Source organism: Limulus polyphemus, unplaced genomic scaffold (assembly GCF_000517525.1).
Source record: "Limulus polyphemus unplaced genomic scaffold, Limulus_polyphemus-2.1.2 Scaffold3616, whole genome shotgun sequence".
Taxonomy (NCBI): domain Eukaryota; kingdom Metazoa; phylum Arthropoda; class Merostomata; order Xiphosura; family Limulidae; genus Limulus; species Limulus polyphemus.
The window spans coordinates 72,085-85,834 of record NW_013669226.1 but is presented as its reverse complement, the minus strand read 5'-3'; the positions used below and the strand labels follow the sequence as shown (position 1 = coordinate 85,834).

At 33.4% G+C, this 13,750-nt stretch overlaps 1 protein-coding gene across 2 annotated transcripts in view; it reads right to left on the bottom strand.

The window, feature by feature from the left end:
* LOC106469693 (matrix metalloproteinase-21-like) overlaps window positions 1–13,750 on the bottom strand; it is an 81,733-nt gene that overhangs the window by 25,599 nt on the left and 42,384 nt on the right. For both annotated transcript variants that reach the window (XM_022398273.1, XM_013930202.2), the window contains exon 2: window positions 3,637–3,946. In XM_022398273.1, the coding sequence (XP_022253981.1) occupies window positions 3,637–3,792 (156 nt within the window). In that variant the 5' untranslated portion in view covers window positions 3,793–3,946. The remainder of the gene's footprint in view (window positions 1–3,636; window positions 3,947–13,750) is intronic.

Genomic DNA, 13,750 nt, shown 5'->3' with positions numbered 1-13,750 from the left:
AGGAAATGCTGTATTTAATAAGGTGGACAAAATAGAATATTTGAGTTTTCAACAGCAAAGTCAGAGATCCCTGAAGTTTAGTTTTGGCCAACTCTAAATTCGAACTACTGAACAAAACGGAGAGTAGCCAGTCAGAAGCATTCACCGCTATAGGTGCTTTGTAAGGCATTTTGAACTGAACAACGGGATTGCCTTTTACTTTTATAACGTGATTACACTTGAAAGTGTAGAGTGTGTTCAGCCCAATGATTGAAACATTTGATCTGCAGCTTGGTACATTAACCAATAGGCCAAGCATATAAATAGGAAAAAAAAAACGGAAGGTACATGTTTTGTTCTTACCATTACCCATATGTTCGGAACTTTATTGTTAATTGACAAGTTTGATAATTTGCATAAAGTAATTATTTTAACTGTTTACTTGCTTATATTTAAATTTCTATTTCAAAAGGTGTTACCTTAAGCTTTTGCATGCCAAACTGCAAACTTTGGCTTGCTGACCCCGTATGTATACTTTTATTCGCTAAATGAGAACCTTCTGTTGCTAAAATATTAACATATAACTGTTGCAGATAACTGCTATCACGTTAATAAGGAACGTGTAATAAATTACTTCTACAATATACTTTTTATGTGAGCAACAGTAGATTATTTCGTATCAACGAATGTTTCATTTGATTATAGGAGAAGTGGAGGGAAAGTAATCAGTAATTATAAAAAAGTATCAGTCGTCTGTTGTCAGGCATCACTTGTGTGCTGGGCTGAGGTCCTCAAAGTCCAAGACTCGAATCGAGATATCCTGCACTTACATAATTAAGAGTGGCTGATTCAAGAAGTGGATGCTGCTGATTGATTATTCTACTTCTGGTATAGTAATTAGCGTATCGAATGGGAGACCTTAATATTTCTGGTTCGAGATGAGGTACTACCACATACACTTTAAACTTTCGACTGTTGTTGCATTATAAGAATTCTGGTCGCTTTCCCTCCGCTATCAGCTCAAAATTAGAGATGACTAAGCCAGTCACAGGGTTCTCTGACCAGGCCGTTTAGCCTATTGTGATCATAAGGTGAACACACAAAATATTTGTTTGAAGTTCTAAATGTGCCTGGTATCACTTAACTGGCCATATAGCCTGTGTGAGTGTTGTTCAGGTTGAAAATATCAAGATAATGATATTTGTGGGAAGTCCACAAACGTTTATCATGTCTAAATAGCAACACCTTTTCCGTTTCGACATATTGAACATCTAATTTCTATTATAATGTGTGCTGGAATATACTAATAATTATTGAAATAATCTTAATTCTTATTTCCCAAATTTAGTATTAGCATTTAAAACTAAAATTGTTCGTTAACTTAATAATTAGCCAAAGTATTTATATGAAAGGTTTAAAACTGAGAAGAGAATAAACTGTTTTAGTTCGTTACATTTTCTATTAAATCTTCGTTAAGTAATTTGATTCTCTTTCTCGCTTTACCCGCATTTAACTCAGTAAACAACCTCTTCAGAAGGATAAATGATTATCAGTAGCACGTCAGTTGTAGAAATTCCTACTTATGTCGGTAAGACTGCCAAGTATCGGAATAAACACTTGATAAGATCAGTGAGTATCCACATCTAAGAAGCAAACAAACGTGATGCGCTGCATCATAAGTTTTCCGTGGGAGTACTAGTGGCTGTATATGAATACTAGTGGCTGTTTATGAATACTAGTGGCTGTATATGAGTACTAGTGGCTGTATATGAGTACTAGTGGTTGTATATGACTACTACTGGCTGTATATGACTACTAGTGGCTTTATATGAGTACTAGTGGCTGTCTATGGGTACTAGTGGCTGTATATGAGTACTAGTAGCTATCTATGGGTACTAGTGGCTGTATATGAGTACTAGTAGCTGTCTATGAATACTAGTGGCTGTATATGAGTACTAGTGGCTGTCTATGAGTACTAATAGCTGCATATGAGTACTAGTGGCTGTCTATGAGTACTAGTAGCTATCTATGAATACTAGTGGCTGTCTATAAGTATTAGTGGCTGTCTATGAATACTAGTGGCTGTATATGAGTACTAGTGGCTGTATATGAGTACTAGTAGCTATATATGAGTACTAGTGGCTGTATATGACGACTATGGATGTATATGAGCACTAGTAGATATCTATGAATACTAGTGGCTGTCTATGAGCACTAGTGACTGTCTATGAATACTAGTGGCTGTATATGAGTACTAGTAGCTGTCTATGAGTACTAGTAGCTGTATATGAGTACTAGTGGCTGTCTATAAGTACTAGTGGCTGTTTATGAATACTAGTGGCTGTATATGAGTACTAGTGGCTGTATATGAGTACTAGTGGTTGTCAATGAATATTAGTGGCTATATATGAGTACTGGTAGCTATATATGAATACTAGTGGCTGTATATGACTACTATGGCTATATATGACTACTAGTAGCTGTATATGAATAATAGTGGCTGTTTATGAATACTAGTGGCTGTATATGAGTACTAGTGGCTGTCTATGAATGTTAGTGGCTGTATATGAGTACTAGTAGCTGTCTATGAATATTAGTAGCTGTCTATGAATACTAGTGGCTGTATATGAGTACTAGTAGCTGTATATGAGTACTAGTGGCTGTATATAAGTACTAGTGGCTGTCTATGGGTACTAGTGGCTGTATATGAGTACTAGTATCTGTCTACGAATACTAGTGGCTGTTTATGAATACTAGTGGCTGTTTATGAGTACCAGTGGCTGTATATGAGTACTAGTAGCTGTCTATGGGTACTAGTGGCTGTATATGAGTACCAGTGGCTGTCTATGAATACTAGTGGTTGTATATGAGTACTAGTAGCTGTCTATGGGTACTAGTGGCTGTATATGAGTACCAGTGGCTGTCTATGAATACTAGTGGTTGTATATGAGTACTAGTAGCTGTCTATGGGTACTAGTGGCTGTATATGAGTACCAGTGGCTGTCTATGAATACTAGTGGCTATATATGAGTACTGATAGCTATATATGAATACTAGTGGCTGTATATGAGTACCAGTGGCTGTCTATGAATACTAGTGGCTATATATGAGTACTGATAGCTATATATGAATACTAGTGGCTGTATATAAGTACTGGTTGCTGTCTATGTTTCTCCATATACCACCCCAGCTAGGATAGATAATGTGGCTAGAGACTTGTACTGGCGCATCAAAACTGCAGTGGATGTGGCAAGATAAACTATCTGAAACAATGGCGAGGTAAACGTATACTGATTCAAAGTTGCGAAAAAAATTCAAAAGTTGATAGAATTATAGGAAGAAAAAACAATAATGTAAACAGATAAACGACAGAAAACTAAAGAATAAAATTGAAAAACTATAAAGAGAGGTCCACATTATATTGACAGAAATAAAAGAGTTAACTCAAAAGAAGACAATGGAACAAATTAACCTGAATAATAAAAGAAGTGTAAACGGATATGAAATTTTCTTGCCAAAAATAAATGAAAATATTGTTATTAACAAGTTAACCTTCCAACAACAGACTATATGAATTTTGTTTAAAACATTTTTAACTTTAGTTTATTATAAGTGAACCCACAAACATTTGTAAAAAAAATTAAGTAAATATGATACCTCTGCTTTATCTTCTGAAGTAACCAAGTTTTTGTCGTTGAAGACTCTGTACCTAAGATTATCATGTCGGTCCCTTAAATGAAATGCTTCTTCTGATCTGATGACTGGTAGTGAAACGAGCTGGCACAAGATAAAAATACACCACGCTCCCCACATTAGGATCTCCTTTGTTTTATTAAGGTAAATACGATGATTTGGGTGTTCGGCTTATGAAAAGTTTTTCTTCGAAAGGGATAACTAAATTCGAAATGTGATTTACGTCTTATCGGCCTTTTCTGTAGAAGTAACTATTTTACTCACCAGTTATCTTCTGTAAGAAAAACATGATGTTGTAACTATTTTATTTACCAATTATCTTCTGTAAGAAAAACATGATGTTGTAACTATTTTATTTACCAATTATCTTCTGTAAGAAAAACATGATGTTGTAACTATTTTATTTACCAATTATCTTCTGTAAGAAAAACATGATGTTGTAACTATTTTACTCACCAATTATCTTCTGTAAGAAAAACATGTTGTAACTATTTTACTCACCAGTTATCTTCTGTAAGAAAAACATGATGTTGTAACTATTTTACTCACCAATTATCTTCTGTAAGAAAAACATGTTATAACTATTTTACTCACCAGTTATCTTCTGTAAGAAAAACATGTTGTAACTATTTTACTCACCAATTATCTTCTGAAAGAAAAACAGCAACAGCAAACCAGAATTTGTAAAAATCAATTTAAATGTTCATATATCTGTGTAAAAACACTTATCAAATAGTTAAAGCCTTTAGATTGTTAATTTTGAGCCAGTAACGAGTAACATTTGTCGTTAATGTATATTTCGTTCACCAGGTATAACTTTGGAAAGAACTAAACAATCTTTGTGGAAATTTATCCTAAAAAATACTATCTAGATTTGTATAAAATAAGTAAAGTTTACACAGTATTTTATAAATATAATTAAAATTAACAAGGCGTATTACGTGCTACTTCTCCGTCAACATAAACTTTTAATCATGAAAAACATGGTTAAAGATCAACGTAAGACATAATTAGTATTAATCGAAATCATACTGATAAGATTTAATGATTCCAATTTCAACCCAATTAGATGCTATTGTACGTTTTTTTTTTTTTTTTGAAATTCAATATAATGTTTTATCATAATAGAGTGTGATAGTAGTTCAATCTAATACTTCGTAGCTGTAGAGTCAATATCAGCCTACTACAGGCAATTCAATGACTTTACGGCTTGTATCACTTTCTTGCAATCACCTCTGGTCAGTGGAATATTGTATTCTTCAATGTGGTGTTTGAAAGTAAAATAACAATAAAACAACAACAAACAATGTGCAGGTTTATTCCGAAATCGTTTCCTGTTTTTTTTTTGCTAAAATTTAACATTGTTAGAGTTTAACACAAAAGTTGTGGATGGATCACAACAGAGCATAATAGTGGTGGATGGATCACAGATATATAAGTAATACTTAAACCACAGAGTATAATAGTGATGGATGGATCACAGATATACAAGTAATACCTAAACTAAAGAGTGTGATAGTGGTGGTTGGATCATAGATACACAAGTGGTACTTAAACTAAGAGTATAATAGTGGTGGCTGGATCATAGATACACAAGTGGTACTTAAACTAAGAGTATAATAGTGGTGGTTGGATCATAGATACACAAGTGGTACTTAAACTAAGAGTATAATAGTGGTGGTTGGATCACAGATATACAAGTAATACTTAAACTACAGAGTATAATAGTAGTGGATGGATCACAGATATACAAGTAATACCTAAACTAAAGAGTATAATAGTGGTGGTTGGATCATAGATACACAAGTGGTACTTAAACTAAGAGTATAATAGTGGTGGTTGGATCATAGATACACAAGTGGTACTAAAACTAAGAGTATAATAGTGGTGGCTGGATCATAGATACACAAGTGGTACTTAAACTAAGAGTATAGTAGTAGTGGATGGATTACAAATACACAAATGATACTTAAACTAGAAGTGTAGAAGTAATGATTGAATTATATATATACATATACATATACATACACATATCTATATATATGATTCAATCATTACTTACATAATGTCATATGTCTAATATACACATAATTGTGTTATACAAATCAAAGCAACAACACTCACCATGATATTTAAACAAAACCAAAACATTTGTCCATTCCCAATCCTTGTCATTATCATTAAATCATAATGGCAAATGTTTGTGATCATAGCTCCCAAAAGGGGATATTCCATCTATCAGACATGATCCAAACGCAGATTTCGAACTAGTTAGCAGCCACGGAGAATCAATTAGGGATTAGGAGTTGAGTGCTTAAACCCACATGTCCTCAACTCCTACTGTCTTTCGCTGTTTGCAGCCAGTTTTGGGAAAGCAGTTATCCCAATATTTAGACATAAAAAAAAACATTGTAGTAGAAATAAACCACTTTATATTTCTACAATTTTAAGAGTCCTAACCTCCACCATTTTCAATAAGCATTACAAAATGTTAAATGAGTTAAGTTGAGTCTTAACTGTTTGTTAAGAATAGTTACATTTGTCTCATGCAACTTGTAATTCATGATACATTCGTAATATATAGTTTCTTTTCATTTTCGTTTACCATTATTACTCTATTAATGATTAATGATACCATAACATTTATTAACAAATATTTTTATAACAATATTTTCAGATTTTGCTGGAGATGGAATAAATGTTCGAACTTTGTAAATAAAAATGTTTTGCAAATTGTTTTCGTCTTTACTATTATACTTTGTTCTCTCCATAAATAAATCCATTGCCAGTGTTATCAGCTCAAAACTAGGGCAGGCTCTGCGCAAAAATTCTGAAACAAACAAAAGTTAGTAACAACGATGGTTAAACATTATATTTACGGTGATGATTTTTGAATAATAGATATTTACTAGTGTTTGGGGAGCCATAGATATATATAACAGTGGATGTTCAAAAACGATTAGTACTTAAATCATACACATATAAATATGGTGGTTATATCGTATATAATGTTATTCAGAGTAATGCTGGCTAAACATAGTCATGCACTAGTGTTTGTTCAGTCATAGATGCACATCATAAATTAGCTAATCTTTTCAATTTGTCATTCAAAATCTATATGTTTACAGAACCTTGAAAAAATACTAGCATAACTAAGATATTTTGTTGTTTGCTTGTTTGCTGAATTTCGCGCAAAGCTACTCGAGGGATATCTGCGCCAGCCGAACCTAATTTAGAAATGGTAGACTAATGGAAAGACTGATAGTCAACACTAAAAACCGGCCATTATTAGCCGAACCTAATTTAGAAATGGTAGACTAAAGGAAAGACTGATAGTCAACACTAACCACGGCCATTATTAGCCGATCCTAATTTAGAAATGGTAGACTAAAGGAAAGACTGATAGTCAACACTAACCACGGCCATTATTAGAAATGTGGGATTGACAGACATGAATCATTTTTAACTAGAGAGCCACTGGAAGACCCTAAACACCCTGTACACACAATCCTAAAAACCTGAAATGATTCATGTCTGCGTTTTATATAGCCCTTGGTTTTCGAGTTATTCCTATTTATTGTTTGTATTTTGTAAATAGAGGACCACTGGAAGGCTTTAAAAACCCTGTACGTGCAGAAACAAACACACTCCTAAAAACTATAAACATAAATAATTTAATAACCAAAGGTAATATAGAACGCAGACATAAATAATTTTTAACTAGAGAACCACTGGAAGGCCTAAACACCCTGTACACATACGTACACTCCTAAAAAACTGAAAATAATAACTATATACAGGAATAACTCGAAAACTATAGGTCATATAAAATGCAGGCACGAATCATTTTTCATTATAGATAGAGGATCACTAGAAGACTTAAAAAAAAAAACTACTTCACAGCCACACACCCCAAAATAACCTGAAAATAAAAACTATAGACAGAATAACTCGAAAATCAAGCTTCATATAAAATGCTGGAATGCGCCAATAGATAGAACATCGCTGGAAAACGTAATATATAATGGTCCGCACTCTCTCCTAAAACCCCCAAATAACAAATAAAAATCTAAGCCCGAATAAATCTTTAATTATGTATTCCTAAAATGTGTTACTGAATATATTAATGTACAATAAAACAATAGTTTGATAACATTTGCAACGTAAAGACATAAAGACAATATACGTACATTCGCAGTCCTTCGTCACTAAGTAAAATCAAATATAAACAGTAATATAATAAGCACGACAAATATATTTTTACGAACTCTTTGACGAATCCTGTAAATATATATTTCAAAAGTTCATCATTCTGTTACACTTCATATACGTTTCTCACGAAAGTTGGATTTGAACGCAGAATAATAACGCGAAAATTATAAACATTTGTTAATCTTAAAAAGGGGGTCGGGCGGGGTTGAGAAGAAAGAAAACATCAATTGATGACAATGTTGTTACTTTATTTAAACGTTTCGGGTCTAAATCCATTTTCAAGGTACCGTTAGCTTACACAGAAACAACAACTGCTACGAAAACGGAACAATTGTACTAAGTGTTCTTTGTAAACTGGTTTCTGTCAACTGTGTGAACTGTACGGAATTCACACATTGCTATTGATAACTTTGGTTTCTGTCAACTGTACGGAATTCACATATTGCCATTGATAACTTGGTTTCTGTCAACTGTGAAAACTGTACGGAATTCACATATTGCTATTGATAACTTTGGTTTATGTCAACTGTGTGAATTGTATGGAATTCATATATTGCTGTAACGAACTTTTTTCTGTTAACTATGTGAACTGTATGGAATTTGGTGAGTGTTCTGTAATTAGTTTTATAATTTGATTAATTCCATATTACTGTTCATTCACATGTTTATGTCACTAGATAATTATGCAGTGAAAAGACAACGTTACAGTTAAGAATTCCCCATTTGTCTAACAAGAAAGTACAACGCGTCATGAAGTTTATATGATCTTGACACTCTAATTTCACGTCCTTGCAACACATAACGAATACGAACTTATTGCATTTCCGTAGAAACAGATTTGATATATGCACGTAAAAATTATGTGTCAGTATTTGTGAAAGTTCATTCACTTCAAGTAATTCACCCGTTTATGTAAATAAAATTCCAGACACTTAAATCGCCTGGGCTCTTAGAAGATGCAAACAGACGTCCTTGTATTATATATTCTTCGATATTGTACCTCCTTAAATAAAATTACAATCTCTGGAGCCAGCCATTGGTTTCGGAATACAAAAACGTTTTCATGAATAAGCTCCTTCAAGAATCAAAGGAAATGGTCCAACATCATGCCAAAGAGAGAGAAACATTGGCACCCCTCCCCTCTTTCCCTCACCTCTTGTATTGTGACACGAGGGACCTTGAGGATGAATGGAAACCCGAAACTGTAAGAGAACCGCAAGTAGATGGCGAGAATTTGTAGCTATTTCATACACATCAGTGAGTGACAGTACAAAAGAGGCACACTCTGCCATTACAAGATAACCACTATCGACACAGAGGCATCGTCACTGCAGAGTTTAATATTTCAGAGAAATTAGGCAAAGCAGCACCTAACTCGGTGTGATAATTTATGGACCAGTCTTTTGAAGGACTATGTATTAGACAAATATTAGGATGTAAAATAACACTTGAAAAACACAAACAAATGGTAACTACAATCTTCATTACCCATGATTTAATGGGTCAAGAACAGAGGACAAAGACAAGGATTATAACTTGAAATGTTTACCAAGCGAAATTGCAACATAACCTCGACCTTACAACACACTAAACTATGCACATATGCTGGTTGTACACTTTGGACCAGCCGTAATATTTAGGGGTAAAAGTGCACCGGCACCGGATGGGAATTTCAGTGGGGTTATGTCTATATATTTACAAAGACATAAAGTAGGCTTTTTCATGAACTGAACATAAAACCTGTGAATAACATCACCCTATGTATTTTCAATGTGATCCATCGAAATTTAGTTTAACTTGTATTTTAAATTAACTTCGATGTACCTAGGATGCTTGATATACAAGTTAAATAGTATCTGAACAAGCTGTCAGAATTAAATGTTGCGTGTATTGCTTCCGTAATTAATAATGAACTAAAGTTTACATAACTGTTAATTAAAGTGAACTATAAGTAATTTTTTCAGTATGTATAAAGAATCAAAGTTTGTATGACTGTTAATTGAAACACTGAACATGTAGGTTATCGATAGCTCCTAACGAAATGAATATAAACCTAGTAAAGATACTTGCTGGAGATATAAATCGTTATTTTAGTTACATTAATGTATATATATAACTGTTATTTGGAATAAACAATACATACGGCTTTCGAAATCAGCAATGAACCAGAGTTTATAAAATTGTTAATCGAAACAAACAGCCCCCAGTACTTCAGCGGTAAGTCTGCAGGCTTATGACACTAAATTACGGGTTTCAATACCCGTGATGGGCAGAGCACAAGTAGCCAATTGCGTAGTTTTGTACTTAACATCAACTAAAACAAAACAATACGAATAACTTTCACAATGGACATTGAAACAAAGTTTATATAGGTAATTTTAAATGATAAATGAGTAGTCTATAAATTGTACTCTTAAAAAAAGATAATACAAGTGAATACGGACTTTGTGTCTACATCAATATAAACCTTGTGAATTTTCTCCCCAAAGATTTCCGACAATTTTTGTTTTATATTTCGCCATATTTATATATGCACCTTTCAATTAAACTGATTTAGGATCAAATGAGCAATATTTTGACCAACAAAAACTTAGTGTAATACAACAAAATAAGTTAGATAAACCTACAGCTAGATTAAGTGATGAATTGAAAATCTTAAAAATATGCAAACTTTACTCAGCTACCAATTTGTAAGCAAAGGAGAGTTAATGACATTAGAGATACGTTTACATAGCTACGATCGTAATGACATTAGAGATACGTTTACATAGCTACGATCGTAATGATATTAGAGATACGTTTACATAGCTACGATCGTAATGACATTAGAGATACGTTTACATAGCTACGATCGTAATGACATTAGAGATACGTTTACATAGCTACGATCGTAATGATATTAGAGATACGTTTACATAGCTACGATCGTAATGACATTAGCGATACGTTTACATAGCTACGATCGTAATGACATTAGAGATACGTTTACATAGCCACGATCGTAATGGCATTAGAGATACGTTTACATAGCTACGATCGTAATGACATTAGAGATACGTTTACATAGCTACGATCGTAATGACATTAGAGATACGTTTACATAGCTACGATCGTAATTTGTTCCACTTCAAAAATTCTACGATTGTTTTTGTATGTTATTTTAGCTGATTTTAGATAATACAGCTCAGATTAAATAAACATCGAATATCAAGAAGTTATAAACTAAAATGTCGACTTAAGAATGCACTTTTATCTGTGTGTAAATTACCTGGTATGGTATAAATGATCTGGTCTCGTTTCATCATGAACATTTTTGAATCAAAAGTAAGCTAACAGTATATACCAGAACTAAAACTTAACTTATAAATCAATAAAATCGATCCTATAAAACTAATTTACTAAAAGAATCAAAGATCCATAATTATTAAATACTCGCAATCTGAGGGTCGCGGGTTCGAATCCCCGTCACGCCAAACATGATCGCCTTTTCAGCCGTGGGGGCGTTATAATGTGACGTTCAATCACACTATTCGTTGGTAAAAGAGTAGCCCAAGAGTTGGCGGTGGGTGGTGATGACTAGCTGCCTTCCCTCTAGTCTTACACTGCTAAATTATGGACGGCTAGCGCAGATAGCCCTCGTATAGCTTTGCGCGAAATTCAAAACAAACCACACCAATTAATAGACTGCACTAAATCATCAGTTGGCTGTTAAAGTTATTTTCAGCTATTAATCCCTATCATATCAAACAAGGTTCGGACAGCTCAGGAGACTAAGACAACAGTTCAAAATAATTTTCATAATTTAACAATTAAGTTAAAAATGCATTCATAATTTTTAAACATTATAACATGTAATAAAAACTAGTTATAATGAAAATGAAGTACGTCATTGCTTACATAAGACACCAGTCGTGTACTCCTATGATCCACCTAGTTCACTAACATTTAAATCACAAATAAACTTATAAGTATTACAGTATTAATAGTAATTCTCATTTCAGTATCTTTTAATGAACAAGCGCACCATACACAAATAAATATATATTTAGCCATAAGTTTTAGTAGGATGTTTATTGCTCTATTTCAAGCTGGATGTTGGATATTTTTTGTAAAAAAAATGTTTGAATAATTTTGATTCTTTGTGTTAAGCCCAAAGCTACACATTGGGCTGTCTGTGTAATGCCCATTGAATTTCACTTCATCTAATTTCTTTAAGGAAAGACAACTAATTTCAAAGTTGAATAATCAAGCGAGTTTTCTTCAGGTTTAAATTTTTTGAGTATTGGAATTTATGTAATTTACTTTTTAGTCTTAAATAAACAAATCAATAGACTGTCACCTCAATTAAGAAGTCAGTTGCAAATATCACTTTAAAAAACTATATAAAGTTGAAACATACGACATTTAGGGAACTTAAACCTGTACAGAAATAACTGTTGACAAGGGTTATTGTACAAAGTATTCGCCTAATCCAGTTTATTTAATGCAATGTAACGACAAAAACAATCCTCATGAGGATAACTTTGTCTTTTGTTGATATACTAAAATATCAGATTGTTATAATTTTTTTCAAGTATAGCTAATTAAACTTAATATTCGTAAGTGGGGCCTCTTAACAAGCTGAACGTTTACAAATGGCATTTTTAATTGTCTTTTTCTCATCACAGCAAACCTAAATTTACATAAAACTTGAAGAATATGTAGGAATGACGCTACTTCGTTCTGATAGAAATAGTAAAATTAAAATCATTTGTAATCTTACAGAATTTGTGAAAAATTAATATGCTGAGCTCATGCCTTTAATTTATAAATAAGACCTTACTGAAAAGGATTACATGAAGTTTTATATTTACTAGAAACTAATACCTTTAAGATAGGACCGAGAATGCGTTTAACTGTTGCATTATAAAGTATGAGTGATCACACTTGGAAAACCTTTTAATACTTGCTTTTCAAAAGGGTGAAAAAAGTAATATATTCTTAAAAAGAATGTGCCAGGACGGCAAAGATTTTGAACCATTAAAAACTACTATGAGGTAAAACAAACAAACAAAAACAAAACGATGTAGGTAACTTTAGACCAATGTACACTGTTTGTTTTAGTATCAGAACTGTTCGGTAGAATATTAAAAAACTAGCAATACAATATGGAGGAGACAATTACTTTTTCTCACAAAAAGGAAACCCGACCAATTAATAGTGCCGAGAAACCCTTTTAGAAAAACAACAAAAAACGAGGACAACTTAATGCTTTCGACAGATATACCAACCGACTTTATGGGTAAACTGGAGAATGTGACGTTCCTTTCGACAGATATACCAACCGACTTTATGGGTAAACTGGAGAATGTGACGTTTCTTTCGACAGATATACCAACCGACTTTATGGGTAAACTGGAGAATGTGACGTTCCTTTCGATAGATATACCAACCGACTTTATGGATAAACTGGAGCATGTGACGTTCCTTTCGACAGATATACCAACCGACTTTATGGGTAAACTGGAGAATGTGACGTTCCTTTCGGCAGATATACCAATCGACTTTATGGGTAAACTGGAGAATGTGACGTTTCTTTCGACAGATATACCAACCGACTTTATGGGTAAACTGGAGAATGTGACGTTCCTTTCGATAGATATACCATCCAACTTTATGGATAAACTGGAGAATGTGACGTTCCTTTCGACAGATATGCCAACCGACTTTATGGGTAAACTGGACCATGTGACGTTCCTTTCGACAGATATACCAAACGACTTTATGGGTAAACTGGAGAATGTGACGTTCCTTTCGACAGATATACCAACCGACTTTATGGGTAAACTGGAGAATGTGACGTTTCTTTCGACAGATATACCAACCG